Source organism: Neurospora crassa, linkage group V, assembly GCF_000182925.2.
Source record: "Neurospora crassa OR74A linkage group V, whole genome shotgun sequence".
Taxonomy (NCBI): Eukaryota; Fungi; Ascomycota; class Sordariomycetes; order Sordariales; family Sordariaceae; genus Neurospora; species Neurospora crassa.
The window spans coordinates 2,169,532-2,193,327 of NC_026505.1; the positions used below are offsets into that span (position 1 = coordinate 2,169,532).

Here is a 23,796-nt window from a genome sequence, read left to right on the forward strand (position 1 = left end):
CTCCGATCGAATGAGTAAGGATACTGTAAGGACGCGTAGATGTTGCAGTTCCGTGAGTTAGATAGGTACCAAGAAAGGTGAGGAATAACTTTTGATTGCTACTGATCATGTTGTAAGTTGTGTTTTTCTCTAGATGTATAACAGGTGACACGGAGGCGATAGAACTGCAATTCATCCTCCTGAGGGAAGGGGTATTCGGCAGGAAAGCGCAATGCCGACCACATCTTGACCCGGTCCAGCTTCTGGCTCTAATGACCTGGGGTAATGACTCCTGTGAGTTGTCAGTTCAAACTATGAAAGTGTCAATAGCTGTCGGGCCATCATGGCAAAAGAGAAAGGGAAGGAAGGATGGGTCCATGATAGTGTCCATGAACTGCGCCTCGCCGATGGGACAAGAACCAGGCATGTGCCATCTCTATCATTATGTCGAGGCTTGTGATTATAGGCAATTGAATATGTATACGACACTTTCAGGTCGTGTCCGGCTCTTCCAAAAGCTTGTAAAATGTAAGGAGAAATAGCCAAGATGCCATGCCCAAAAAAATAAGAACGCCCGCATCACTATATGCAATATCCAAAAGATTCCACGCTCTGCACAAGAAGTCATCCGCGAAATCTTCCGACATATTAGACAGCGATAGCTGCGTCGGAAGAGCTCGACCCTCCCACAACGTTCCTCACCTCAGTTGTTGTCGGCTGCTCCTTATCGTTCGCTTTGCATTCTCCATTACCATTGCCTTCCTCGTGGCTTTCGTTGTTCACAAACACAAAGGAGAAGACCACAATACCAGCTCCGACCCAATAAATCCAGCTGGAGTATTGGTGGTATTGGATCATCTCGCCAATAAGCGATAGTGGTATTGTAAGAGACAGGCCGACGGTAACGACAAGTGGTGTGGTAAGGAGCATGGCGTATGCCCAAATGATATCGCTGAAGAACGAAGAGATGGTATTGATCTGTTTCGTTTCTGGTTAGTGAACTCTCCACATAAACAGTCATCGAACTGTACTCCAGCTTACCCAGATAATGGCCCAAGTCGTGCCGTTTGGCGGTAGTTCGAACTAGGACAAGCACATATTAGAAAGGTATGTCCACACTACGCACAGCTCGATAACCCTCCTAAAACATCCAAGACCACACGCTAGGGAAAACTTACAGTTTCGATTCCTGTGACATGCAGGATGATGAATAGTGGCCAAAGAAATACCAGATTAAGTACCCCTACGATTCCAAAGAACAGCGTCATGTTCATACGATCCTCATCAACGGCCCGCTTCTTCATCACTGTCACATAAACGCCATACACAATGGCACTGAAAAAGGCCATGGCATCGCCAATCGCAATCTCCGTTCTCGACTTCTCCGGGAAGTCTCCTCGCATCTCGTCACTCGCGCCGCTCATGTCCAACGACGAGATGAGCACCACGCCGGCCAGCGACGCCAGCACTCCCAAAAGTTTCCGTACCGTGAAACCCTCCACGCCGGCCAGCGCGCAGAAGATCAAAGTCCAGATACTGCTCGTTGATGACAAAATAGTCACGCTGCCGACACTGGTGTACTCGAGACATGCCGACGCAAAGTAGTTGGCCGCAAACCAGAGCATGCTGAACTCGAGGCTGAGCCAAAAGGTCTCGGCCAAACTGAGCTGCTCACATTTGTTGGATTTGAGGCTGCCGGTGTCGTCGATCAAAAGGCTCTCGCCTGCCCTCGCGTCTTCGTCGTCGACCATGGCGACCTTTTGGTATGACCTGCCCTGTCGTATTTCGTACCAAGCCTCTACCAGCTGTCGTTTTGATGCCGGCCACCCATACTGCATAACATGTCGAATCCCCATAGGTATAAGGGCGAGGGCGAACATGGAGATGTTGACGTAGAGGAGGAAGAAAGGCTTGTTGTAGGAGCCATCGGCGAACATGACCTGCGAATCATAGACCAGCAATCGACGATCAGCGTGTGCTCGCACAAGAACAAAAGGGTAGAGGTACGGATAGGGGCTTGCGCAACTCACGCTGGCGAGGAAGTTGGATACCGTCCATAGGAATACCACAACCAGGAGCAGTACGATTCCCAGCGTCCGTCGTCCCATGTTTGTCACCCATGAGGGCATCTTGGAACGAAAGCTCCCCTTACTCGCGGTTGTCGATGTGGATAGAGAGCGGGATGATCGCCCTCGCGCAACGAGTTCGACACTTGCTGTTGACGGACTGTGTGAGCTACGGTCTACAGCATTGTACGAATCGACATCGTCGTCGTCTTCGGGTTCGTAGCTGCGGCGGTGGTGGTAGTTTCCATTTGAGGGCGGCACTAATTCGGCAGCCGCCGGCGACACTGACCGGGCAGCAGAGACCATTTTCTGAGAGTCGCGAAACGGCCGAAAGACGCTGGAAACACAGCAGGAGGCTCCTGGACAGCCCTCGAGAGTTGAAACAAGCTCAAACCAAGAAAAACAGAACGCTGCGCGAGAGGCTAAAAGAGGATTGACAGGGTCCCAAAGCAAAGAGTGAGAAGAGTCGGGAGTTGCGAAGCGGACGCAGGGGACCTTATCGGTATCATTGAGCCAAGGTTGGCTGGCTACTGCCGTCAGTGGGAAATAGGGAGCTGAGGAATTACAGCCAAGACCAAATGTTACTGGGGCTGTTAAAGACAGCCTACCAGTCTTATTGAGAATCGCTAACAGAGAGGCTAGATCAGCTGCTTCAGAGATCAGAGCGCCAGAAACGACGAGACGCGCGTCATCCCGAGATACTGAGAAACAGGATGAAAAGGAGCAAGAGGGGCATGTTTACATTTCGTTCCCCTTTGGAGCCCTTCTCCCCCTGGTGGCCACGACGCTCCAACCCGACACCGCTTATGAAAATGCTGATCCACGAGCGGTAGGGGGCCCGGGAGGTGGGTTTGTCGTTGTTTGCCACTCCGGGGAAGTGGAATCGCAAAATCTCAAAGTCGAGTAGAGTTGCGGAGGCGCCATGGGAGTCCCTGTGATACCATCCAGCCCCTGACGCGAATACTTGATGGGTCCAATCTGTTTGCTATTCTCAGTCAACAAAAAAAGTCCATAGGCCGTTGAAGTAGGTACGGTGTCCGTTGCTTTGTTTTACCACTCATCTTCAACCACTGAGACATCACGCCAATGCGCTACTGTCGCCGGTGGTTTTGTCATCGGCTCAATGATGAAACTCTCCATCCTGGAGATGTGAAGAGGTGAAGGAGCTGAAAAGGCAAACGTTAGTTGCAGTTGAAAATGTGAAGAAAAGGTTATGCATCTGCAGGTGATTATGTAGGCATGTACGTAGGTACCTCTCATCCAAACATTAGCTGCGGAGACGCATTTCCCACATAGGTCGCTTATCTGAAAGGAGCTGGCGGGTACCTGCTATCGCTGGTAGTAGGCAGGCAGTAATCTTTTCGGTGTTGTTCCAGATTGTCGTGCCATAATACAACAGCTCTGGGTTGTCGTTGACTTGCGACCACTTGTTACAAAATGTGATGACATGGTGAAGAGCACATTGGATACAGTCAGAAAGACCGCTGCACAGGTCCTAGACTAATTACCAGATGCTCAGCTATGGAAACTCGGAGAGGAAAGACAGTCGAGATGAAAACCTCTGGCACCAAGACCATGATTATTCCATACTCCCATCTACACCAGTGCATATCTATCATTGCTCGTCACCGTTCACGTTCACTCTTGCGCACCCCATTGACTCCCCCCGTTCCAAACTCACTGGTCATTAAGCACCGTCTCTGCAAGCCAAGATCAAAACCGCATTCCTGTCATACCCAGCGTGATATCATACAAATGAAGACATGAAAAACCAAACTCCCTCATAAACCCAAAAGGAGGACTAGAAGCTTGATGGAGCTCCTTCGCCCTTAGCACGCGCATCCATCCCGGTCGTTCTCGATGTGAATGTTGATGGGATCCTGGAAATCTCCGCTGAACTCCTCCGACTCTTCCTGCATGAGCGCGTTTCTGGCGATAACCTCAAAGGCCTGCTCGACGTTGATAGCCTCCTTTGCACTGGTCTCGAAATACGGAATGTTGCCCTTGGATTGACAAAAGGTCATGGCCCTCTTGGTCGAAATCTGCGCCACAAGGTCAGTAAATGATGATCTCCAACATACGACAAGGCCCATCGAACAGAAAACATACCACCCTCTTGCTCTCTTCCATATCGATCTTGTTACCCAGCACGACGAACGGGAAGTTATCCGGGTCTCGCGGAGATGCTTGGATAAGGAACTCGTCTCTCCAGCTGTCGAGCGCATCGAAGCTCTTGGAGTTGTTGACATCGTATACTAGAACACAGCAGTCGGCACCGCGGTAGAAGGCAACGCCCAGCGACTGGAACCTCTCTTGTCCGGCTGTGTCCCACAGCTGCCCGTCGAGAACCTTACGTATTAGCACGTCGTCCAACCAGCTCAAAGTAGGGTATTTGGCGCACGCACCTGCATGGTTACTTGGCGGTCGTCCACCAGAACCTCCCGGGTCAAGAAATCGGCTCCGATAGTGGCCTTGTAGCTAGCACTGAACTTCTTGTTGACCTGTTTTGCGCCAAAAGAGCGGGGGTCAGATGACGTCCTCTTTGTATCATAATGCATGGTGACAACGGGCTCGACGCTGGCATACATATTGGTTCATCAAACTGGTCTTTCCGACACCGCTGTCGCCCAAGATGATAACCTGCCATTGGGAGTCATTGTTAGCTGTTGCTGTCTAGATGGTCCGATTTGGCGGCCGACTCGCACCTTGAGAAGAACCTTCTTCCTCGAAGACATGGCGGGCGGTATGGAATTAGATAAGTTGTTTGATAAGACGTAGAAACGGGACGAGGTGGAGTTGCTCGTGCTGGCGTGCTTCCGGGCAATCGTCAAGAACAACAGTCCACCAGTGATGGTAGTCGAGAAAGATGGGAGTCGTAAGAGTGTGAGGAGGACGGCGGGCGCAACAAATGTTGGGTTTAGTGTAGGTCGTAGCAGGCTGCTAGATTCGGCACTCAGTCTAAACAAGGCCAAGCGGTAGGTAAGGTAGGTTGGTTTTCGATAAGTGGTGACCTAACCGACCGACGTGACCGACCTGGACGTTGGGGCGGCGGGAACTTGTTGAACTGGGGCTGGTCACTGAATGCTGCGCTGTTGGAGGAGCGACGGCTCTGCGACACAACCACCTAGTGACGGAGGTGGTCGCAGCGCTAACACGCCCTCGACGCCTTTGGCGCGCCGTCAGGCAGGCACGCACCACTGGTCCAGTCTCGCCAGTGCATCCCTGGAGCCAATGAAGTCACCCGCCAGCGCCCAAAGTCGGCCTGGTCCGAGCTGAAACACCCGACATGTACGACAGGTGGCCCGCAAAGAGGAACCTGTGGCCCACTGCACCATGCCCAACGCCAAGGATTAAGTGTCGATTGATCATTCATTCATTCTTCATCAGCCATGTCATCCTCCCATTCCTCAGCGGAACAGTCCCAGGGGCAGAAAGGATCGACAGATTGCGACCGACTCACATTTCTTCCATTCAATTCAGTTTTGTCACACCCTTGATGTACTCGTACGCTTCACAGGAATAACTATCTCTACAATTTACAGACATAAAAACCTAACAACATCCTGCCGATCGGGCGACTGTGGAAAGTGACGGACCATCTCGAGATTTCCATCCACCAAGCATGGCCCAATCCCGGTGACAAGAAAAAAGCGCCGGCGTGAAGGACCGCAATATCGGCATCCAGTTCTTCTTGCTCTTACACTACCTAAGAGACTCGTCTACTCCTGTCCATGGATATGATCCTCATGCTTCGGCATAATAACGGCACTGGAAATGGAGGATGATATCAAGGAACGACAACAAGCCGAACTCCAGGACAAAATACACAGCCTGAGCGATCTCGAGCTCGCCGTCCTTCTCTCCCTCATCGCACGGGAACACTGCCTGATCAGCACCGAACCCGACTTTGTCGAGGACCTATCGAAAGAGCTATGTCTGACCGCCGTCAAAACCTTTGGCCTCACGCCCGTCATCGTCCCATGTCACTCGCAGATGACACTCGATGATTTCGCAGCAGCACTCTTAGTCCCCGTCACTCCACCAAGCTCACCACTGCCCAACAACAGCAACAACCCCCAACACCACCACTCCCACCGCTCTGTACCTTCCGGCTCGGGTTCATACTTTTCCTCGAAACAAAATGTTCCCGGCTCATCTTCTTCCGCCCACCCGCCACCACCATCACAGCAGCAACAACAACAACAACCACCGGCAACGCAAATAGCCAACGTCGTCCTCGCCCAAAACCTCGACCATGCCCCGCGCGCCGTGCAAATCCAAGCCCTCGAACTCCTGCGCGCGCGCCGCCTCTTCACTCGAACGAGCGTCCAGACTGCTCCGAAGCAGTTCCTCTTCGTGGCCGTAGTCGGCGCAGAAAGCGGCGGACAGGCGCGAGTCACTCACCACCTGAACGACTTCCTCTACCTTGCGCACTGGCACGACCCGGAAGATGGTTTCGCCTACCTCGAGGAACAAGCGGAAGAAGGATGGGCCGGTGCAGGTGGCTTCGGCGGGCATCTGGGAAAGTTGGGTGTTGCGAACAACAACAATGACAACGACGACGAAGCTGGTGACGACAGCCCTTACGCCAAGACCGATGATGACCAAGTTTCGACCGACTCGGGAAGCAGCGTTGTCAAGAGGGGCGTGGGAAGCATGGCAAACAGTGGTTTAATCAACGAATCCTATCACTCTGCCCTTAGCGGACCTGGTCTCGGTCCAGGTCGCTTGGGAGGAGCTGGAGTATCCCTCTCCCCCCAACTCACCTTCCACAGCAACGATCCCACAGCCGTCGGTCCAACCGAAGGTCTCGAACCGCCACTTCTCTCCGATTCCGAAATCGCCCACCTCGCCCAACTCTCGCTCAATGTATGCGTGGATATCGACGTCCGCCGCTACCAAATGAACATTGTCGCCTTTTTGCGCATGCACCGGGCTGTTAGCGGTGGCATCACGCCTCAGGCGACCAAGCATTTTGAACAGCTTATGAGGAGCTTGGCGCCGCTGCACGGGTTGGATTTCGTCACGCCGGCGCTGGTTGGGTTGGCGGCTAAGAAGGTCTACCTGCACCGCATCGAGATAGTGGCATCCCCCGAGCGGGAGAGGAGCATGCAATGGGGCAGCGAGCCGGTGGCTGTTGAGGCCATGTTAGAAGGGGTCGGACCGGAGGAGGTGATTGAGGATGTACTGGGCATGGTTGCTGTTCCCCAGTAGGGAGGATCTGGTGGTGGTGGTGGGCGAGGGGGTGAATGATGGAGGTGGGTTATGAGAAGGAAGAGGCGGGAGGGGTGAATGTTGAATCGTACTGGAAGGGGGCATTGGGACAAGGGGCCAAAACAGAACAGATCTTGAATGCGTGGGAGCAATAGGCGGTGCAGACAAAAAATTACATCTTAATTAGGACAAAGCTACAAGCTACCTCGCTTGTTCACCCATCATCCCATGAGGTGGCCGATAGCCCTTATATCTATGATTTTTATCCCAAGTGTCATCCCGTCCCAACTCGCATTATGCTGGTTTAGTTGGTATTTTTCTTTCATCAGTTAGCGTTGGCGTTTCCCATTTTCTGTCATCCGATCTCTGCGTTGTATAAAGCCATGATTGATCGTTCGTCGATTACCCCTCTCCCCATGTTTGTATTGAAGTGATGAAGCACGTATTATCATCTGCCCAGTCGATGGAGCAGCATGGTGATGGAGAGCGTCCACCAACACTTTGGTGACGTCTCTTGAAGTTATAGAAGAGAATACATGTTCATCGTCAGGTCAGTCAGAAGCTTCCAGCTAATCTGAGGCAATTTAGTGGATCTCCTTGATCTTGCACTTCCAGCCGGAAGACTGAGAAAGCAATGGCAAACTGTAGCAAAAAAAAAAAAAATACCATGTTAGCATCTCTATGACCTAGGAAGGAACAGCACCAAAAATGCATTAACTTACCTAGCACCAAGGCACCAGCCAAGCTCGTTATCCTTAATCTTCTTCGCAATCCTGACCTCGCGATCAATCGGCATCTCGTAACCCGTGTGCGTAAGCGCAAGCATAAAGTTGAGATCCATGCAGTGCTCGGGCCTATCGCTGAGCTCCTCCAGCGCACCAGGCACGCTGGTGAATACATCCCAGCTCTGCTCGCCGCCGCACACCTGGGCGGCCAGGTCGTGCATCTCGCGGAGGGTGAACGACTCGGGCATGCCGAGCGGCTGGGTCCGGTCAGTGAAATAGGACAGCAAGAAAATGTCCTCGCGGGCGAACGTCTTGGCGATCTGCGGCTGGTGGACGCCGTTGAAGGAGCACGGGGCAAGCTTGCACTCGGCATCCTTCTTAAGGATGCGCTCGGCCAAGCTGCGGCACAGGGCGGGGGCCGGGGTCGAGGGGCCCGTCATGTTGAGCTCAACCTTGGGGCCGAGCGGGTGGCTGTCGCCGAGGGGCACCTTGACGGTCTTGGTCATGCCGGTCGAGAAGCAAGGGTTGATGACGGGCTTCTGCATCCACGACTTGTCCTGCTTGTTAAGCTCGAAGAGGTCGTTGACGAGAGTGGCGAAGATGGCGTCGCGGGCCGACATGAGACCGTAACCCAGATGCGAGTGCTGGTACAGGTCGAACTTGCGGCCGCCAAAGTTGAGCTCGTACTTGTGGTCGCCGTCGGCCAGCTTCTGGGGCATGCCGCCGCTGGCAAGGCCCTCAAAGGTAGGCTCGAACACGATCTGGGTGGAACCGCCGCCGAGATCGAAGACGGCTGCGGTGGGGCTGTGGTCGGGACCGCCAATCTTGCCGAGGAGGTAGTTGACCGTGATCCAAGCGTAGACACCCTCGTCGGCACCGTCCATCATGGCAACGCCATGCTCCTCCTTGGAGACCACGGGGAAGGGGTAGTCGTTCTCAAGGTGCTCGCGGACTGCATCCAGGATCTTCTGGCTCTTCTCGGGACCAATCAGGCGCAAACCGGCGGTAGCCTTGACGGCGACGGGACTGCAGGCCTTGAGCTTATCGGGAATGACTTCGAGGGCAGCCTGCATCAGGGGGTCCAGACTCTTAGCAGCGGCCAGAGGATCGTCCTTATACGCGCTCAGTCCGCTGCTCTGGCCCTCGATCTTGGCAGTCATCTTGAATAGAACCTCTCCCTCCAGCTCGGGGGCGGGGCCGCAGTTGTTGAACTTGTAGACGTGGATACGGGAACCAGTACTGCCGGCGTCGATCATGGAAACATACTGCACGATGGGCTTCTCCTTGGAGAAGGATCTTGTGCATCGGTCGGTGCCATAGGACGAGTCGGAGGGTACTTGGCCCTGGTTGCCTTGAGAAGGGCCTGGTGAGGTCAGGTTGTAAGTATTTGGACTTGTGTAAACCAATTTCGTCGTAAGATGCTTGCTTACCTCCATCAGCACCAGAGATCTCGACGCCTGATGGGGAAAAGAGGTAGAAGAGGAAGAGAACGGCAAAGACGATTGCGCCCGTCTTTAGGTAGCGCGCCTTTTGCGACTGCGACATCCAAGCGTTCTGCATCCTGATGAAGACGCTTGCCGGTTCCTGATTGTGCTGGTCACGGCGGTAGCGGTCGGGCTTCTCGTGGGGATCGTGAGCTACGTGCTTGGTCGGCAGGGAGACCGACGTGCGCCTCATAGGGAAAGGGACCGAGCCACTTTATGAATATGAATATGGGGGGGTGGAGGGACAAGAGTTGGTCGATGCGTTCAACCTAGCGAGGAACGCGGAGATTCGAGGAGGTGAGGACCTAGCGGGATCTCCAACTGTGTGGGTGGGCCTGGTCGAGACTCCGATAAGTAGAGGTAGCGATAAACCAGGTTGTTTTTTGAGCCGTTGCACATGCCAGACAAGAAATACAAGAGGTCAACGACAGACTAGAATGGGCCAAAGGCAAGGGTGGGAATTGAACTAGAAACTGTGATAGTTAACAGCGCTTTGTTGTTGTTGTTGTTGTTGTTCGTCGACATTCAGGACACAAGTCCAGATGGGATCTGATTTCTTTGAATAGGGGTTGAGGATTCAGCAGTGGGTTTGGGTCTGAAAGCTTTCAGCACCCGCATCTTCTTGGTTGACGCTGCAGGTGGGAGATTTGGCTTGTTGGATCTTTCCGCTTTCTGGCAGAATGTTACATAAAAAAGTGCAATTCAGTGGCAGCCAGCCCCTGGGACTAGACGAATCGTGAATCTTCATTCCTCACTCTCTCCAGCTGTCCCTCCTCCCGCACTCCGGTAACGGTGCCTGAGTCTTTCTCATACAGTGGTGATCTTGCGGATGCCAGGTGCCCCCTGAACAGCGAGGGTCTGGATGTGGCGTCGCGCCAGCCGGTTCGGGCTGTAGCGCGGGACCTGGCGGGACGAACCCCTGCTTGACAGCCAATAAGGTTCTCAGGTCCCCAGACTTCCTAGTGTACTGCGAATAGGGGCCAGCAATGGATCTTCCATGTTAGTGATGGAATACCTACAACAGCTAGAGGTTCCGAGGAGACTCTGCAACCTGTTGCAGCCATGCTGGATCATCATGATGAGTGTGACTGTACATACAATCACAGATTCTTCAAGGCGCTGAAGTCTTCGGTGCTGCCTCTTGATTAGGGACTGCTAATACAGGAGACACAAGTTGTGGTGATGATGCTTCCTAGGTGCTGTTTGTCTTTGACGTGGCCCAGGCAACTCCAGCAATGCGTCCTCGCCCCACGGCATGGAATAGTGTAGGTAAGCAAGTACCAGGTACCTTGCCGTTTCTTTCGTCTTCCAGAAGGATGATTCCACGACTTCGTGACCACTGTTGCCTCTTTTGAGAACTACCGAGATATAAACACTTATTCTAAATATCTATTACTCCCCTTCTCCTCCTCTTTCTCATCCCGATACAATTTTCCTCGACATACACCACCAATAATACCACGTCCCGTCCGAGTACCGGTACAAACACCAAACCAATTTGCAACATGGATGTCCACCTGCTTGTTTATGACCTCTCACGAGGTTTGGCGAAACAAATGTCCGTCGGTCTTCTCGGTTTCCAGTTAGACGCTGTTTACCATACCTCAATTCAATTGAACGGAAGGGAATATGTGTACGATGGCAACATCGTCTCCATCATCCCAGGATCTTCGCACCTCGGGCGGCCTTTGGAGGAGATGTATCTGGGAAAGACTGAGTGTAAGCATTTAGTCTCGGGACTCGGACTACTCGATAGTTCAATGCGCTGACGGTATTGTTCCAAGTGCCAATGGAAGTGATCGAGGAGTATTTAGACTCACTGAGGGAAATCTACACAGTCGAGGTAAGTGAGGATAGGACCCTACTTGCTTGAAGTGAGAACAGCCACTGACCGCCTCCTCGACTACAACAGACGTATGATCTTTGGACACATAACTGCAACAACTTTTCTAATGACCTAGCGACGTTTCTTCTTGGAAAGGGCATTCCCGACTACATTGTCAACATGCCCCAGACAGTGCTCAGCTCGCCCATGGGACAGATGCTGATGCCTATGCTCAACCAGCAAATTCACGCCAACAAGCGTGGCGGTGGTATTTTGGGTATTCAGCAAAACACCCCTGGGAGCACGTCTAAACCAAAAGCAGAACTACATCACCACGAGGGCAAGGTTCACAATGTCACCAACCTGAATGAGCTCCAGTCTCTTTTGGAGAAGTTTCAGAACTCATGCGCTGTGGTCTTCTTCACTTCAGCAACCTGTCCACCATGCAAGGTGCTTTACCCTCTTTACGATCAGCTAGCAGCTGAGGTAGGAGACAAGGGTGTTTTGATCAAGGTTGATGTCTTGGCCGCCTTTGACGTGGGAAGCGCATACTCGGTCAGCGCAACACCTACGTTTGTCACCTTTTTGAAGGGCAAGCAAGAAAACCGATGGAGCGGTGCAGACCGAGGAGCGCTGCAGGGAAACGTGCGTCTTTTGGTTCAGATGGCGTGGCCAGCCCATGCGCACCAGTCTTTGAACCTCCCAACGTTCTCGAATCCTGGAACGAAGCCGGTCCTCTACACTAAAGTTCCGCCGCTGGAGAAACTGCTTGCAAAAATGGGCTCAGACGCCGAGAACCCAGCAGTTCAGGGTGTGAAACATTTCATCGAGGCTCGATCGCAAGACGGGCCTGCAGAGGCGACACTGCCCGATATGGCCGCCTTCACAACCTTTGTGCGCCAGTCAATCAAGAACGTACCTACGGATACCCTCTTTACGGTCGTCGATTTGATGAGGATCGGTCTTGTCGATCCTCGCTTCAGCGGATATCTGGCCGAGGAGGTGGTACACGGGACCGTTACAGCGCTGCTCGAGCACATCAACGACCTGAAGGAGTGCCCGTATGCTCTTCGCTTAGTTACCCTACAGATGGCTTGCAACCTCTTTTCCAGTCAATTGTACGCCGATGAGGTTCTCAGCAACGACAAGCTACGAACTTGCCTCACGCAGCTCGTTTCAGCCAGCTTCCTCGACGACAACCATAACAACGTGCGGGTAGCAGCGGCATCTCTGCTTTTCAACATCGCGCTGGCGAACAGTCGCAAGAGACAGGATGGGCCGGGCGACGTGCTTCCGCAAGACGATCAGATTGAGCTGGCAGCCTCCATTCTGGAGGCCATCGCCCAGGAGGAATCTTCGGGTGAAGCGCTTGAAGGTATGCTGTTGGCTTTGGGATACCTTGCCTATCGGATGCCACTTGACGGCGAGCTCTCGGACCTGTTGAGAACCATGGATGCTGGGAACAGCATTTTGGAAAAGAAGAAGGCTTTTCCTGATATGAAGTTGATCGATGAGGTTGGGAGCGAGTTGTTGGGTAGGGGATTGAATAAGCCCTAGACTAGAGAGGTGTGTATGGCGTTGGGTGATCGTGTCACGGAGGTGTTACTTGCAGTTACTGGAGTTTGCGTGTTGTCTAGCGTTCAGGCGTTTTTGCAAGGTGATGTGTGGTTCTGGCATACGGTTCGTTGTTCTCTTGGTTGTTGGTTACTGGGTCGCCCGTGTTGGGAATTATCGTTTTTAGAAACATGTCGCTCGGATGGCGGCGTCTTGGCCGCCGAATTTTGCATAGAAATATCGAACAAGAAGACGTCCACTCATGCGCGGTATGTACTCTGTTGTTTGTCTTCTTCGGCGTCCACGAGTCTCGAGATCCTGCTTACTTTTGTCACCAGCTTCGAACTTTGAGTGAACTTAAACTCTGCTTGACATCAAAATAACCCAGTACCGAAACCTGATCTGGACTTCCCCAACCCCAATGACGTACCACAGAGAAAGCGCGATCCAGTCTTGTTGATTTGGTGATCAAGCAACGGGAGCTGCCGTGGCAGGAAGAAAGACTCCGCCTGCCAAATGCACGTCAACAAACGGCCCACTAAACCCCTTGCAGAATCCAGCCCATCTTGGCATCGAGGTCCTGTGGTACACGATCTCTGGTAGGGCAGGTCCAAACGTACCTGCATCCCGAGCTACTTGCATCATCGAAATTCTGCTCCTAGCTCGCAGAATCTGGGGGGAATAAGCATTGAAACCTTTGAGGAGCAAGGTTTGTGAACTTTCCTGCTTTTTCTCTCCATCACTGCCCACTGAAGTCCCAGTTTTGCTCCTCAAGCACCTTCAGCACGTATCGCGTTACCGGTTGTTTCTACCTGACAGCACGAGCGCGAGTCTCCCTACGGTGGCCCAAGTGTGACCTAGGTCGTTTATAAAACTGGTCCAAGCTCCCATCTGCAGCCAGCTGTTAGCCATTTTATATCAACACCTCCACCACACTTACAAAATTCAATACTCACGCCCAGACCTTGAACTTTTGACTTCAACCTTTTTAGCTTCCTTCCTTCTTTCGCTTCTTCTTCCTTTTTTTTACTACCTTTTTTTTTTTTCTCTTTCCCTTTTTCGCCTTCGTCTTCTTCTTTTCCTTTTCTTCTTATTCTTCTCATCTTTTTCTTCTCGTTTTCTTCTTCTTTTTCTTTCTTTCTTTTTGGCCCCGGCCCGAGAAGGGGGAGGTGGGAGAGGGGGGGGGGGGGGAGGAGAGCGGGATCCATTTGCATTGTTACCTTACCCCAACTCAAAAATTTGGAGAACCAACTGCAGGGTCCATTTGCATTGTCACCCTTCTCTTCTGGTCCGGAAGCAATGAAGTAATGAAGCAATGAAGTAATGAAGCAATGAAGTAATGAAGTAATGAAGCAATGAAGTAATGAAGCAATGAAGCAATGAAGCAATGAAGCAATGAAGCAATAGGAGTTAATGGGAGTTAATGGGAGTCAATGGGAGTCAATGGGAGTTAATGGGAGTCAATGGGAGTTAATGGGAGTCAATGGGAGTCAATGGGAGTCAATGGGAGTCAATGGGAGTCAATGAGAGTTGCCGGGAGTTGAGGTGACGTTGCAGGAGACGGCTTATCAAGGTTATCTTAGCACAAGGATTTGGAAACCACTCCCCAGTGCAAGCCTAATGCTTGCAGCTGGTTAGACTTCAAGTTTTTAGAACTTTTGGATAAACGACCCAAGGCACACTTGGGCCACCGTAGTCTCCCCCGGATTCAGCGCTACTGCAGGACACCAACACCACATCCTTGGTTCGCCCTGGCAACTGCAACCCAGACGCCCCCCCCATTGCAGTGTAAACATTGGCCCGATCCCTGCTCCCTTGTCACCAAAAGCATATGAATGTGGAAGTTGTGCCGTGCCGTAGGGCGCAACGAGCCTTTCCCTTACACACGGCAGGTACCTAGTCACACAGCTTCCACTTACAGCTACCTCTACCTCTACCACAGCAGCAGCAGCAGCAGCAGCAGCGAAGTCACTACACCTAGGTGCCTCGACCTCACCTGCCTTTGTCAGTGTGGGTGGGCACCTCATCCAGGTTGGTGGTCTTCAATAAGTGGAAGCAGCAGCACCCCTCCCCAGCTCCCGCCCTACTACCTTACGACTCGATCATTCAAGGATAGCATCCATCTCTTACATGTTCAACCTTCTTCAACTGCGCTTTCGCAACACCATTGTGGATATCGAAGATACTTTATACGACATATCTTTGGAGCCGCGCCTCATGCCGAACTCCCTCGACGTCCACCAGCGGCAGACCCGCTCCAATGTCTCGACTCCGACTTTGCGTCCTCGAGATGATACGGCTTCGTCTTTCGTTTCCAAGGATCCCGGGGCAAATGTTCGGGTGGTGGTGAGAGTAAGAGCATTTTTGCCTCGCGGTAAGTTGGAAATCCATGTGTTTATTCCACCACCAGACACTGCTCACTCCTATGCTAACACGTTTGCTTATCATAGAACTCGAGCGCAATGCTAAATGCATTGTTGAGATGGACCCGGCAACAGAACGAACATCCCTTCTGGTTCCCCAGGAGACAGACTTCGCTAATGCTCGAGGTGCCCGGTCTCGCAGGGTACTGGAGGAGAAGTCGTTTACCTTTGATAAGAGCTTCTGGAGTCATAATACAGAAGACGAGCACTACGCGACACAGGAGCATGTCTACGACAGCTTGGGCGAGGAATTTCTCGATCACAACTTCGAAGGATACCACACCTGTATCTTTGCCTACGGTCAGACTGGCTCGGGGAAGTCTTATACCATGATGGGAACGCCCGATCAACCCGGACTTATCCCCAGAACTTGTGAAGATCTGTTCCAGCGCATTGCTTCCGCCCAGGACGAGACGCCCAATATCAGCTATAATGTCAAAGTCAGCTATTTCGAAGTTTACAATGAACATGTGCGAGACCTTCTCGCTCCTGTCGTGCCCAACAAGCCGCCATACTACCTCAAAGTCCGCGAATCTCCTACCGAGGGTCCATATGTCAAAGACCTGACCGAGGTTCCCGTGCGAGGTCTCGAAGAGATCATCAGGTGGATGCGTATTGGCGATAGAAGCCGCACAGTAGCCAGCACCAAGATGAACGACACCAGTAGCCGCAGCCATGCCGTCTTTACTATTATGCTCAAACAGATCCACCACGACCTAGAGACAGATGATACTACAGAGCGCAGCAGTCGTATCCGCCTTGTCGACTTAGCTGGCAGCGAGCGAGCAAAGTCCACCGAGGCGACTGGCCAACGCCTCCGTGAAGGGAGCAATATCAACAAGTCCCTAACCACTCTGGGGCGTGTCATCGCCGCACTTGCCGATCCGAAGTCAAGCGCAAGCCGCCCTTCTTCTCCCGTAAAATCCGGAAGAGGACGAACGCCAGGGCCAGCCAACTCCGTGGTCCCCTACCGTGACAGCGTTCTCACCTGGCTCCTCAAAGATTCCCTTGGCGGCAACTCCAAAACCGCCATGATAGCCTGCATCTCCCCCACCGACTATGACGAGACGCTCTCCACGCTCCGCTACGCCGACCAAGCCAAGCGCATTCGTACCCGTGCCGTGGTCAATCAAGTCGATGGCGTCAGCGCCGCTGAGCGCGACGCCCAGATTGCCGCCATGGCTGCCGAGATCCGCCAGTTACAGTTGGTTGTGAGCGACAGCCAAACCCGTGAAAAGAGCGCTCTCGACGCCGAACAGCAGCTCGAGGAATATCAAGCGCGTGTCCGAGGCCTGCAGCAGCTGATGGAGGAGAAGAGCCTGGTGGCCGAGGGCAAAATCCGGTCTCTACAGACGGAAAATGAAGCGTTGCGGTTGCATCTCAAGTTGGCCCTGGAGAGTCTTCGCAACCCTATCAAGGTGTCTTCATTCCCCACTACCTCGCTGGCCATGTCCGCCGGGGACTCGACCGTGCCGCTGATGGCCATGGGTGAGGTTAGTACCGCCCACGGCCGAAAGATGGAAAATAAGTTGGTGGACGACCCCTTCGTCGATAGCGGCAGTGGCGTCACTAGTGATGACGATCAAGGCCTCATTTATGGACATGATGATGATTATGACACTTACGAAGAAGAAGACGACGACGACGAAGATACAATTGATCTCAGCGAAAAGGCTCATGACATGAACGAGTATATGAGTGGTTTGCTCAAGGATTTGAGCATGTTTAGACGCAAGATCGGGGATGATAAGACGAGGTTTCTGGATGAGTTGGGCGTCAGGAAACCGCTGGGGGTGAGGACTAATATCATATGATGACGAAGTTGGTCTGGATTCGACGTGTTTTGGTGAACGGATTGATGGGATAACGCAAGCAAGCCAGGAAGGAGTTTACGGACGGCGTTTTACAAAGGTTGAACGTATGAGTCAACGAGTTTGGTCCTGGTGGCGTGGATCTATAGCTTGAGGAAAATGAGAAGGGCTTTACATGGAAGACGCAAAGGATAGGAAAGGGAAGGAAAGCAGGTAAAAGCCATGGCGATGGGTGGAGTTTGGCCTGGACAAGGTGCGGCGGTAGGCATTTGCTTTCAACTTCACATTTTCTTTCTCTCATCGTTGTCTTCATTATACACCGGAGTTATGTACAAGTTCTGGCTCGGCGTGGTTTCGGTTTCTCTTTGGCAATATCTGTATTTCTTAAACTTCTATTCCCCGGGTATATCGTTTTTCTGCGGTCAGTATGGGGCATAACAAGCATAATGCTCCATCAGGGACTTTTAAGGTCTAAATCCATCAATGGAACTTGATTGACATCCGAAACAAAAGAAGAGTATTCCCAGAACGACGTAAAGTGTATCCTCATTCATCACTCTCTCTATTCACGACAATGCCGAACTGAATAGATGAGTATGCGCCAGGACGGGCTGGTGACCGAAGCCAGGAAACTGGCATTATTGTAAAACAAAAACTCAATACGCCTCCTCCCCGTCATTTTCCTTACCCATTTTCCATCATCCCTATCTCCTAGAACAAGTGAAAGTACTCCAAACTAACGCCAAACTAATGCCATCCATTCCTGCATCCTTCGGTTCGTCCATCTAGGTTGTCCTGGGGAGTATCTGGAATCATGAATGAATATTTGGATCCCACTGCAAAGAACGGCAGTTGTTGCCATCCCCCACTACAGTGTCGCTTGCGGTGTGCACATGGCGTTGTGCTAAACAAGAGGAACAAGCGATGCCTGTGTACTGACAGGTTGCTTCAGAAGGTTCAACGAGCACGCCGAGGCATCGTGGTGGTGTGTCGAAAAACTGTATCTCGATCTTGAAGAGGAGGAGAGAAGCCTCTATTTTTTTTCTTTTTTTTGGCTCTAGTTACGCTTCTGGTAACTCTTCCTGGTGTTCTACTTCTCCTCATTCATCCGCCTGTTGATCCGCCTGGTTATTTACCCAGTCCTGGACATTCTTTTGCGACTCTTTAGCACCGACGCGGGTGCGAGGAATTAGCATCTTCCTGCGAGGGGCCCCGGGAATCTCGGTGTAATCGCCTGTCACAGATGGCTGGTCATCCACCCAGTCCTGGACATCTTGACCTTGCACAGGAGGGGAGGGACTGCCTTCTTTGATGGCGGTTGTCTTCTTTGGGGATGATACTTCCCGCGAGAAGGAGCCTGAGCTTTCTGCGCTGTCCGCAGATGCTTGTGTGTCTAAAGAGCCCTCCCTGGCATTTATCCTTTCCAGGATTGGAATCTTGATAATACGCGTCTCTCCTTCTGAGCTGCTGCTACCACTGGAGTTGGAGGAGGAGGAGGACGGCGCTCGGCGCTTTCGGTTGTTGTTGTTGGTTGTGTGCCTGACTTTAACCGGCTCTGAGATGAATGGCTCAGTATCGCTGTCGCCATCAGCAGCACCATTCCCGGCCAAAGGTTGCCCGTTGGGCATCACAATCTCCTTCTTTGGTTCCTCCGACTCCAGCACGCCCGAGTAGAGATTCATCTCGATGACCTGCGTGTCGACCTCCTCGTCATCATCGATCTCAATTCGAGCAGCCTTAGGGTCGGCTGCCATCAGCTCTTGCGTCTCGCGATTCGCACGGGCCATCTCCTCTAGAAAGCCGGGGAGCTTGCTGGCTAGCTCGGAGTTCCCAAGCGTGGAAAAATCAACGCGCATATCAGGCTTGCGGGCAGAGCCAGCCTCTTGGGCGGTGTGAGGGCGAAGGTCAACGACTTCGTCCATGGCGTCGTCCATCTTGGGCCGAAATGCCATGATGGTCATTTCTCAACAGCTTGGGGACCAGGGCAATGTCGTATACTGAAGTGAGGATTGGTGTGAGTGAGTGAACTGAGAAGGGGGTGAAATCGAAAGTTTCTGGAACGTATCGGCAAGAAATGTCAGTGGAAATTGTGGTGAAGTGGACAAAACTCAACGCACAGGGTTAGGGGAGCCCAAGTTGCATGACGTCGAACAATTGCTGGTCGAGACGTTCCTTTTCTTCAAAAATGTTGAAGTGTCACTTCTCGTAGCCGCCACGCTCGATCACAAACCGGGGGAGAGTATTTTCCATAACGGCTCGTGGGTGTCATGGTGAGATTGAAGGTGATCTGAACTTGGGCCTCAGCCCGCGGATGACAGAACTTCAAGTGGATCCATACTACCACGAATCCCGGTATCGCCCTGCCCGGTCTGCAGCTGCCGAATTGGATTCCCATGCTTCAGCGGGGTGCTCTCCTCGTTCCCAGCAGCGTTAGCGGAGAGGATTTCCACTAACAAGTTGAATAAAAAAGCCCAGTGTAGCCTGTTATGATGCTCATTAGGAAGCATCTCCAAATTTCATTTACGCCGAGGGAGATGGTAAAGCCGCACAGGTCATACCCGACATACTGTGTACATTGCCGTTCTAGCGTCCTCTAGGTAATGAGTCCGGTGCTATCACATCTACACGTACAGGCTACTATATTACCTCACACGCATTGATACATACCCTCTGTTGTTGTTATGAGGTCCGCTTTGCCCGGTACAGTGAGAGTTCCGCGTAGCCAAACACCGACTTCAAATTACCATGATATTACGCAGAATAGCAACAGTGTTCCAGATATACTACCGGCATTTAGGGAGTTTAAGTACAGCAACTTTTACGACGTCTTACCACCCAGACCAATGCTTTACATTAGGTAACTATCCCACATACGTACCCACAGATAGCTTTACTTATAGATGGGAATGCCGCAATCCTTTTTCATATCGTGGGATTTGGCACAGCGGCCTCGCTCCTCCGCACCCTCCACACAACTGATACAAATCTCGAAAGGACCCGCCGTTCGTCTGGGACCGTTGAAACGATGTCGAGCATGTGTGAGTGAGTATGGCTTGAGAGCCGGTGATGTGACGTCTGCCAGGGCGGCTGTTGGTGGTTGAAACCTGGGGAACCTGATCCCCTGTCGCCTCTCTGACACCCCTCGTCAGCTGAAAGGCAGTGATAGTGTTTCATCTCGTAGGTCCGGGACGACACAGCATCCAACTGATGGAACGCGCAGAGGTACGGTAGCGATAGCCGCCGGCTCATTTGTTTTATCGTCACCTCAAACTTATCCAATTCTGTCTCTTCATCTGTTCGTCCGATGTTCTAATTAGACCACATATCTAGATTCTTGAATCAACTCATCATTTGTTAACGGTAACAGCCCAATAAAGAAGCCAACCAGCGTTGGCCATCACATTCGACACTCACAAGATCACAGCAGCAAGCTGTCGCAGATTCCTACTATAGGCTCATAGCCCCTCCCCCTCACTTATTGCTTATGTACCTCTAGGGGTAAGGTAGCCACCCTCCTGAACCTACCCTCAGAAACACCACTCTCTCGGCCCTTCCCTTGTATTCTCCAGACATATATATTTATCCCTCCTCTCACTTAAAGTCGGTTGGAATCTGTGGCACCGTGGGTCATCATCATCAACCTCTGGCATCACCCGACTATCTAGAAAGACACCCCACTCGGCATCACTCACCTCCTCTTGAAACAATGTCATCAAGACCAGGTCTCTTCACGCGCGGCCTCTCCGGCCTGTCGCAAAGTAACGATGCCAGCGTGAGCTCGCCAGCTGCAGAGCGGGATGACGCGAAGCGCAACTTCCTCAAGACGATGCGTCCTTTGCCGACGCAGCATTACTGGAACATTTGGTTCGATAGGCATGTATTGAAAGTCTGTATGCATATGCAATGTGCAGTAGCTTCTAACACATTGCATCTGTACAGACCTGATAAGGACCAACAGGGCAAGTCCGCCGATGGTAGCTACCACTCGAACTTGGAGAAGCTCGGGTCCACGATCGAAAGCGTCCAGGATTTCTGGCGCTACAACAATAACATGCCCATCGAGAACATCAAGATGCGCGAGTCCATCTATCTGTTCAAGGCCGGATTCAAGCCTGTCTGGGAAGACCGCCGCAACATTCTCGGCGGTAGCTGGACCTTCCGCGTCCCCAAGGCCAACGGGGCTGATTTCTGGACTCGCGTGCAGCTCCTTGCTATCGGAGAGGAGTTGCAGGATGTACTCGAAGAGGGTAAGCTTCATATTATTCCCTAGCTTCTACCTTGATTTGGAGAGTGACCCCAGTTTTGACAAAAAAAAAACTAATGAAAAAAAAAAAAAGGTGACCAAATCTGCGGCGTAGGCCTCTCAGTCCGCTTCAACGCCCACCTGATTTCCATCTGGCACCGTGACGCATCCAAGCAAAAGTCCGTTGACGCCATTCTCCAATTGGTTCTCACCAAGGCCATCCCGGACGACTTTCCCCCACTCAAGCCGGATAACTACTTTTACAAGAAGCACTCGGACCATGCGGGCTTCAACCCTTCGCCGGAGATGCAGGCCGTTCTCGATTCGCAAAAGGCGAGGGAGCAGCATGCTGCCGCTGTTGCGAAGGCTCAGGCACAGGCGGCCCAGCAGACGACGGCCCAAGAAGGGGGTCAGAGCCAGCCGGAACCACCCCAGATTGTTGAGGTGCCGCCTTCGGGCGAGGCATAAGCTTGGATAATAAAATTTGACCGTCGTTGTCAAAGGCGACGACTTAATCAATAGTAAGGCTGTTGCTTTGTGGGGGGTTTATGGACAAGGAAAACGGAGACAAATGCAAGGATGCATCCGAACAGGAAGAAAGAAAGAAGAAAGAACAACAACAGAGACGACGTAAACTGAATCCTGCGGGGGAAACAGTTACCAAGCAACAAAACCGAAATGTCCAACTACAAGATTCAAATTTGTCTGATTATACGGGAGGGTAAAGTTGGTTAAGATCTGCATTGTCTTGGGCGTTGGATCAGTTAGTGTATTAGTATGGGGGTACGCTTCTTGAAAACTGTTTCCAGAGATCCCTCAAGATAAAGTCAGTTACCTGTATCTTGGCTTTTGTTGTTCCCACATGTCATTTGCATGGAGCCTCTCCAAATGCCGAGGGTGAAAGGACTGTAAAGTTTGATAAGCATTATTAACTCAGCCCTACCAGCTACGAGGTTTTTCCTTGGTCAGCGAAGCATAAATAAATTCGCCTGGTAGGTATATCCTCCCTCTCTAAGGCCTATATGCACATCCAAACTCCCACCTCTTGTCTAACATGGGCACCCATGGAAACAACCTCCACCCGTCACAATGCCTTCTTCCTCTCCTCCACCTCCCTCCTAGCGACCCTCTGCTCCTCCCATTTCTCCCACCCAGCCTGCGGCAGATCCTCCTCAACAACCAGGTCCCTGACCCGAAACCACCTGACAACGGGGAAATCCAAGATCTGCCCCAGCAAGCCCGACTGCCGCACCACGTGCGTGACGACAAACCATGCAACCGCGCATAGCGTTCCCGCCCCGCAGCCCACCAGCACCTGCTTCTCCGTGTGATACCCCAGGTAGGTGCGGCTCCACGCCACAGCGCCCGCGAGCACCAGCGCCCCCAGGCTGGCGACGAAGCGGTGGGCGAAGGACCAGGGCTCGTGGGCATAGCGCTCGAGGTCGGTGGCGCTGTCGGTTAGGGTCTTGAACAGCGACCCATTCCCGCTTCCATTTGTAGTAGTAGTCTTCACGTTCGTAACCTGCTTCTTCCTTTCCCTCTGCTTCTGCTTTTGTTGTTGCTGTTGTTGCTGCTCCCTCGGTGTATGCCTCGCCAACAAAAACAGTCCCAACGCCACTGCCCAAAATGACACAAACTGCGCATGGCTGCTGGGCATCCCGTAGCCCTTTCCTCCCGTCGAATGTATCCTGGCCGGTCGTTCCTCTTTGATCAGGCGCTTGAGCGCAAAGTTGGCGGCCTCGCAGGCGAGCTGGCCGGCGAACATGAGGATCACTTCGGCTTCGCGGGTGGACCAGATCAAGGTCGCGTAGACGACACAGAGCGCTTGCGGGACGAGAGCGAGCCAGGCGCAGAGGAGGGAGATGGGGTCGTCTGGGTTCTAGAAGTTGGACAGAGAGAGGTTAGCGAACCGTAATGTAGGAGGAATCGGGCGCGATAGAGGAGAGGAAGCTTGGAACGTACGTAGTATACATGGGTCAGGGACAGTGAGGCGAGAGGTGTCACGTTGTCGGCCATGACTGCGATCTAGGAGGGTACCGTAGGTTACGCACAGAGAGTGCGTCTTGGGTGGTCAGGTAGGTGGGTTATAGGGAGATTAAAAATCGCATTTGAGTAGGTGTGAGAAACTAAAATCTTGCGGTATCTCAACTTGGATATAGGACCAAAGTATGTACAAGTGACAGCCGGAGCCGAAAAGGTAGTGACGGCTTCAATTCTGGAAGATCCATCGATGTGTTGTTGTTGTTGTTCGAAAGCTGGCGGAAGATGCAATACCACTACGTAGAGGAGTAAACCCTGGCCAATCGGGGGCTTTCGAAGCGGAGCCAGCCCGTTGGAGATGGCGTTGTTCTGGGCTATTGCGGCAGCAAATGGCAGTTAAGACGCGACCCTGTCGACCTACCATTTTAGGCCTGTGCGCTATCAGGTAGCGCTGTCCGTTGATTTGTCAAGTGAAGAAGGGGACACCCACAA

General features: G+C 52.3%; 9 protein-coding genes across 9 annotated transcripts; 4 read left to right on the forward strand and 5 right to left on the reverse strand.

Moving 5' to 3' along the window:
• Window positions 1-298: 298 nt before the first annotated feature.
• Window positions 299-3,219, reverse strand: NCU03710 (integral membrane protein). Its single transcript, XM_956393.3, has 4 exons — window positions 2,010-3,219; window positions 1,158-1,919; window positions 1,021-1,062; window positions 299-957 (listed from the first exon to the last, which is right to left on the reverse strand). The coding sequence occupies exons 1-4, from the start codon at window positions 2,349-2,351 to the stop codon at window positions 628-630; spliced, it is 1,476 nt and encodes a 491-aa protein (XP_961486.3). The 5' UTR covers window positions 2,352-3,219; the 3' UTR covers window positions 299-627.
• Window positions 3,220-3,453: 234 nt separating this feature from the next.
• NCU03711 (GTP-binding protein ypt7) lies at window positions 3,454-5,221 on the reverse strand. The gene is made up of 5 exons (XM_956394.2): window positions 4,751-5,221; window positions 4,632-4,685; window positions 4,451-4,546; window positions 4,155-4,379; window positions 3,454-4,087 (listed from the first exon to the last, which is right to left on the reverse strand). The coding sequence occupies exons 1-5, from the start codon at window positions 4,778-4,780 to the stop codon at window positions 3,875-3,877; spliced, it is 618 nt and encodes a 205-aa protein (XP_961487.1). The 5' UTR covers window positions 4,781-5,221; the 3' UTR covers window positions 3,454-3,874.
• A 165-nt stretch (window positions 5,222-5,386) lies between these two features.
• Window positions 5,387-7,543, forward strand: NCU03712 (hypothetical protein). The gene has a single exon (XM_956395.3). The coding sequence runs from the start codon at window positions 5,820-5,822 to the stop codon at window positions 7,257-7,259; it is 1,440 nt and encodes a 479-aa protein (XP_961488.1). The 5' UTR covers window positions 5,387-5,819; the 3' UTR covers window positions 7,260-7,543.
• NCU03713 (guanosine-diphosphatase) lies at window positions 5,475-10,180 on the reverse strand. The gene is made up of 3 exons (XM_956396.3): window positions 9,415-10,180; window positions 7,982-9,347; window positions 5,475-7,901 (listed from the first exon to the last, which is right to left on the reverse strand). The coding sequence occupies exons 1-3, from the start codon at window positions 9,659-9,661 to the stop codon at window positions 7,844-7,846; spliced, it is 1,671 nt and encodes a 556-aa protein (XP_961489.1). The 5' UTR covers window positions 9,662-10,180; the 3' UTR covers window positions 5,475-7,843.
• Window positions 10,181-10,758: 578 nt separating this feature from the next.
• NCU03714 (thioredoxin) lies at window positions 10,759-13,114 on the forward strand. Its single transcript, XM_956397.3, has 3 exons — window positions 10,759-11,187; window positions 11,253-11,311; window positions 11,381-13,114. Exons 1-3 carry the CDS (start codon window positions 10,974-10,976, stop codon window positions 12,848-12,850), a joined length of 1,743 nt encoding a protein of 580 aa, XP_961490.3. The 5' UTR covers window positions 10,759-10,973; the 3' UTR covers window positions 12,851-13,114.
• A 1,570-nt stretch (window positions 13,115-14,684) lies between these two features.
• kin-3 (kinesin-3) lies at window positions 14,685-17,607 on the forward strand. The gene is made up of 2 exons (XM_956398.2): window positions 14,685-15,221; window positions 15,298-17,607. Exons 1-2 carry the CDS (start codon window positions 14,978-14,980, stop codon window positions 17,082-17,084), a joined length of 2,031 nt encoding a protein of 676 aa, XP_961491.1. The 5' UTR covers window positions 14,685-14,977; the 3' UTR covers window positions 17,085-17,607.
• On the reverse strand, window positions 17,429-19,348 carry NCU03716 (hypothetical protein). The gene is made up of 2 exons (XM_956399.2): window positions 19,199-19,348; window positions 17,429-19,135 (listed from the first exon to the last, which is right to left on the reverse strand). Exon 2 carries the CDS (start codon window positions 19,040-19,042, stop codon window positions 18,182-18,184), a length of 861 nt encoding a protein of 286 aa, XP_961492.2. The 5' UTR covers window positions 19,043-19,135; window positions 19,199-19,348; the 3' UTR covers window positions 17,429-18,181.
• A 969-nt stretch (window positions 19,349-20,317) lies between these two features.
• NCU03717 (translation initiation factor 4E) lies at window positions 20,318-22,261 on the forward strand. Its single transcript, XM_956400.3, has 3 exons — window positions 20,318-20,954; window positions 21,021-21,328; window positions 21,419-22,261. Exons 1-3 carry the CDS (start codon window positions 20,788-20,790, stop codon window positions 21,790-21,792), a joined length of 849 nt encoding a protein of 282 aa, XP_961493.3. The 5' UTR covers window positions 20,318-20,787; the 3' UTR covers window positions 21,793-22,261.
• Window positions 22,179-23,568, reverse strand: NCU03718 (PAP2 domain-containing protein). Its single transcript, XM_956401.2, has 2 exons — window positions 23,287-23,568; window positions 22,179-23,203 (listed from the first exon to the last, which is right to left on the reverse strand). Exons 1-2 carry the CDS (start codon window positions 23,338-23,340, stop codon window positions 22,409-22,411), a joined length of 849 nt encoding a protein of 282 aa, XP_961494.1. The 5' UTR covers window positions 23,341-23,568; the 3' UTR covers window positions 22,179-22,408.
• Between the last annotated feature and the right edge of the window lie 228 nt (window positions 23,569-23,796).

Coding starts and splice junctions, on each gene's coding strand:
- NCU03710 (XM_956393.3), bottom strand. CDS start 2,351: ATGGTCTCTGCTGCCCGGTCAGTGTCGCCGGCGGCTGCCGAATTAGTG. Junction 1,063..1,157: donor ATGTCACAGGAATCGAAACT/GTAAGTTTTCCC, acceptor TGCTTGTCCTAG/TTCGAACTACCGCCAAACGG. Junction 958..1,020: donor CGACTTGGGCCATTATCTGG/GTAAGCTGGAGT, acceptor GAAACGAAACAG/ATCAATACCATCTCTTCGTT.
- NCU03711 (XM_956394.2), bottom strand. CDS start 4,780: ATGTCTTCGAGGAAGAAGGTTCTTCTCAAG. Junction 4,686..4,750: donor GGAAGAAGGTTCTTCTCAAG/GTGCGAGTCGGC, acceptor TCCCAATGGCAG/GTTATCATCTTGGGCGACAG. Junction 4,088..4,154: donor TGGAAGAGAGCAAGAGGGTG/GTATGTTTTCTG, acceptor CTTGTGGCGCAG/ATTTCGACCAAGAGGGCCAT.
- NCU03712 (XM_956395.3), top strand. CDS start 5,820: ATGGAGGATGATATCAAGGAACGACAACAAGCCGAACTCCAGGACAAA.
- NCU03713 (XM_956396.3), bottom strand. CDS start 9,661: ATGAGGCGCACGTCGGTCTCCCTGCCGACCAAGCACGTAGCTCACGAT. Junction 9,348..9,414: donor GATCTCTGGTGCTGATGGAG/GTAAGCAAGCAT, acceptor TGACCTCACCAG/GCCCTTCTCAAGGCAACCAG. Junction 7,902..7,981: donor GGCTGGTGCCTTGGTGCTAG/GTAAGTTAATGC, acceptor TTTTTGCTACAG/TTTGCCATTGCTTTCTCAGT.
- NCU03714 (XM_956397.3), top strand. CDS start 10,974: ATGGATGTCCACCTGCTTGTTTATGACCTCTCACGAGGTTTGGCGAAA. Junction 11,188..11,252: donor GTATCTGGGAAAGACTGAGT/GTAAGCATTTAG, acceptor TATTGTTCCAAG/TGCCAATGGAAGTGATCGAG. Junction 11,312..11,380: donor GGGAAATCTACACAGTCGAG/GTAAGTGAGGAT, acceptor CGACTACAACAG/ACGTATGATCTTTGGACACA.
- kin-3 (XM_956398.2), top strand. CDS start 14,978: ATGTTCAACCTTCTTCAACTGCGCTTTCGCAACACCATTGTGGATATC. Junction 15,222..15,297: donor AAGAGCATTTTTGCCTCGCG/GTAAGTTGGAAA, acceptor TGCTTATCATAG/AACTCGAGCGCAATGCTAAA.
- NCU03716 (XM_956399.2), bottom strand. CDS start 19,042: ATGACCATCATGGCATTTCGGCCCAAGATGGACGACGCCATGGACGAA.
- NCU03717 (XM_956400.3), top strand. CDS start 20,788: ATGTCATCAAGACCAGGTCTCTTCACGCGCGGCCTCTCCGGCCTGTCG. Junction 20,955..21,020: donor TGGAACATTTGGTTCGATAG/GCATGTATTGAA, acceptor GCATCTGTACAG/ACCTGATAAGGACCAACAGG. Junction 21,329..21,418: donor GCAGGATGTACTCGAAGAGG/GTAAGCTTCATA, acceptor AAAAAAAAAAAG/GTGACCAAATCTGCGGCGTA.
- NCU03718 (XM_956401.2), bottom strand. CDS start 23,340: ATGGCCGACAACGTGACACCTCTCGCCTCACTGTCCCTGACCCATGTA. Junction 23,204..23,286: donor CCCTGACCCATGTATACTAC/GTACGTTCCAAG, acceptor TCCAACTTCTAG/AACCCAGACGACCCCATCTC.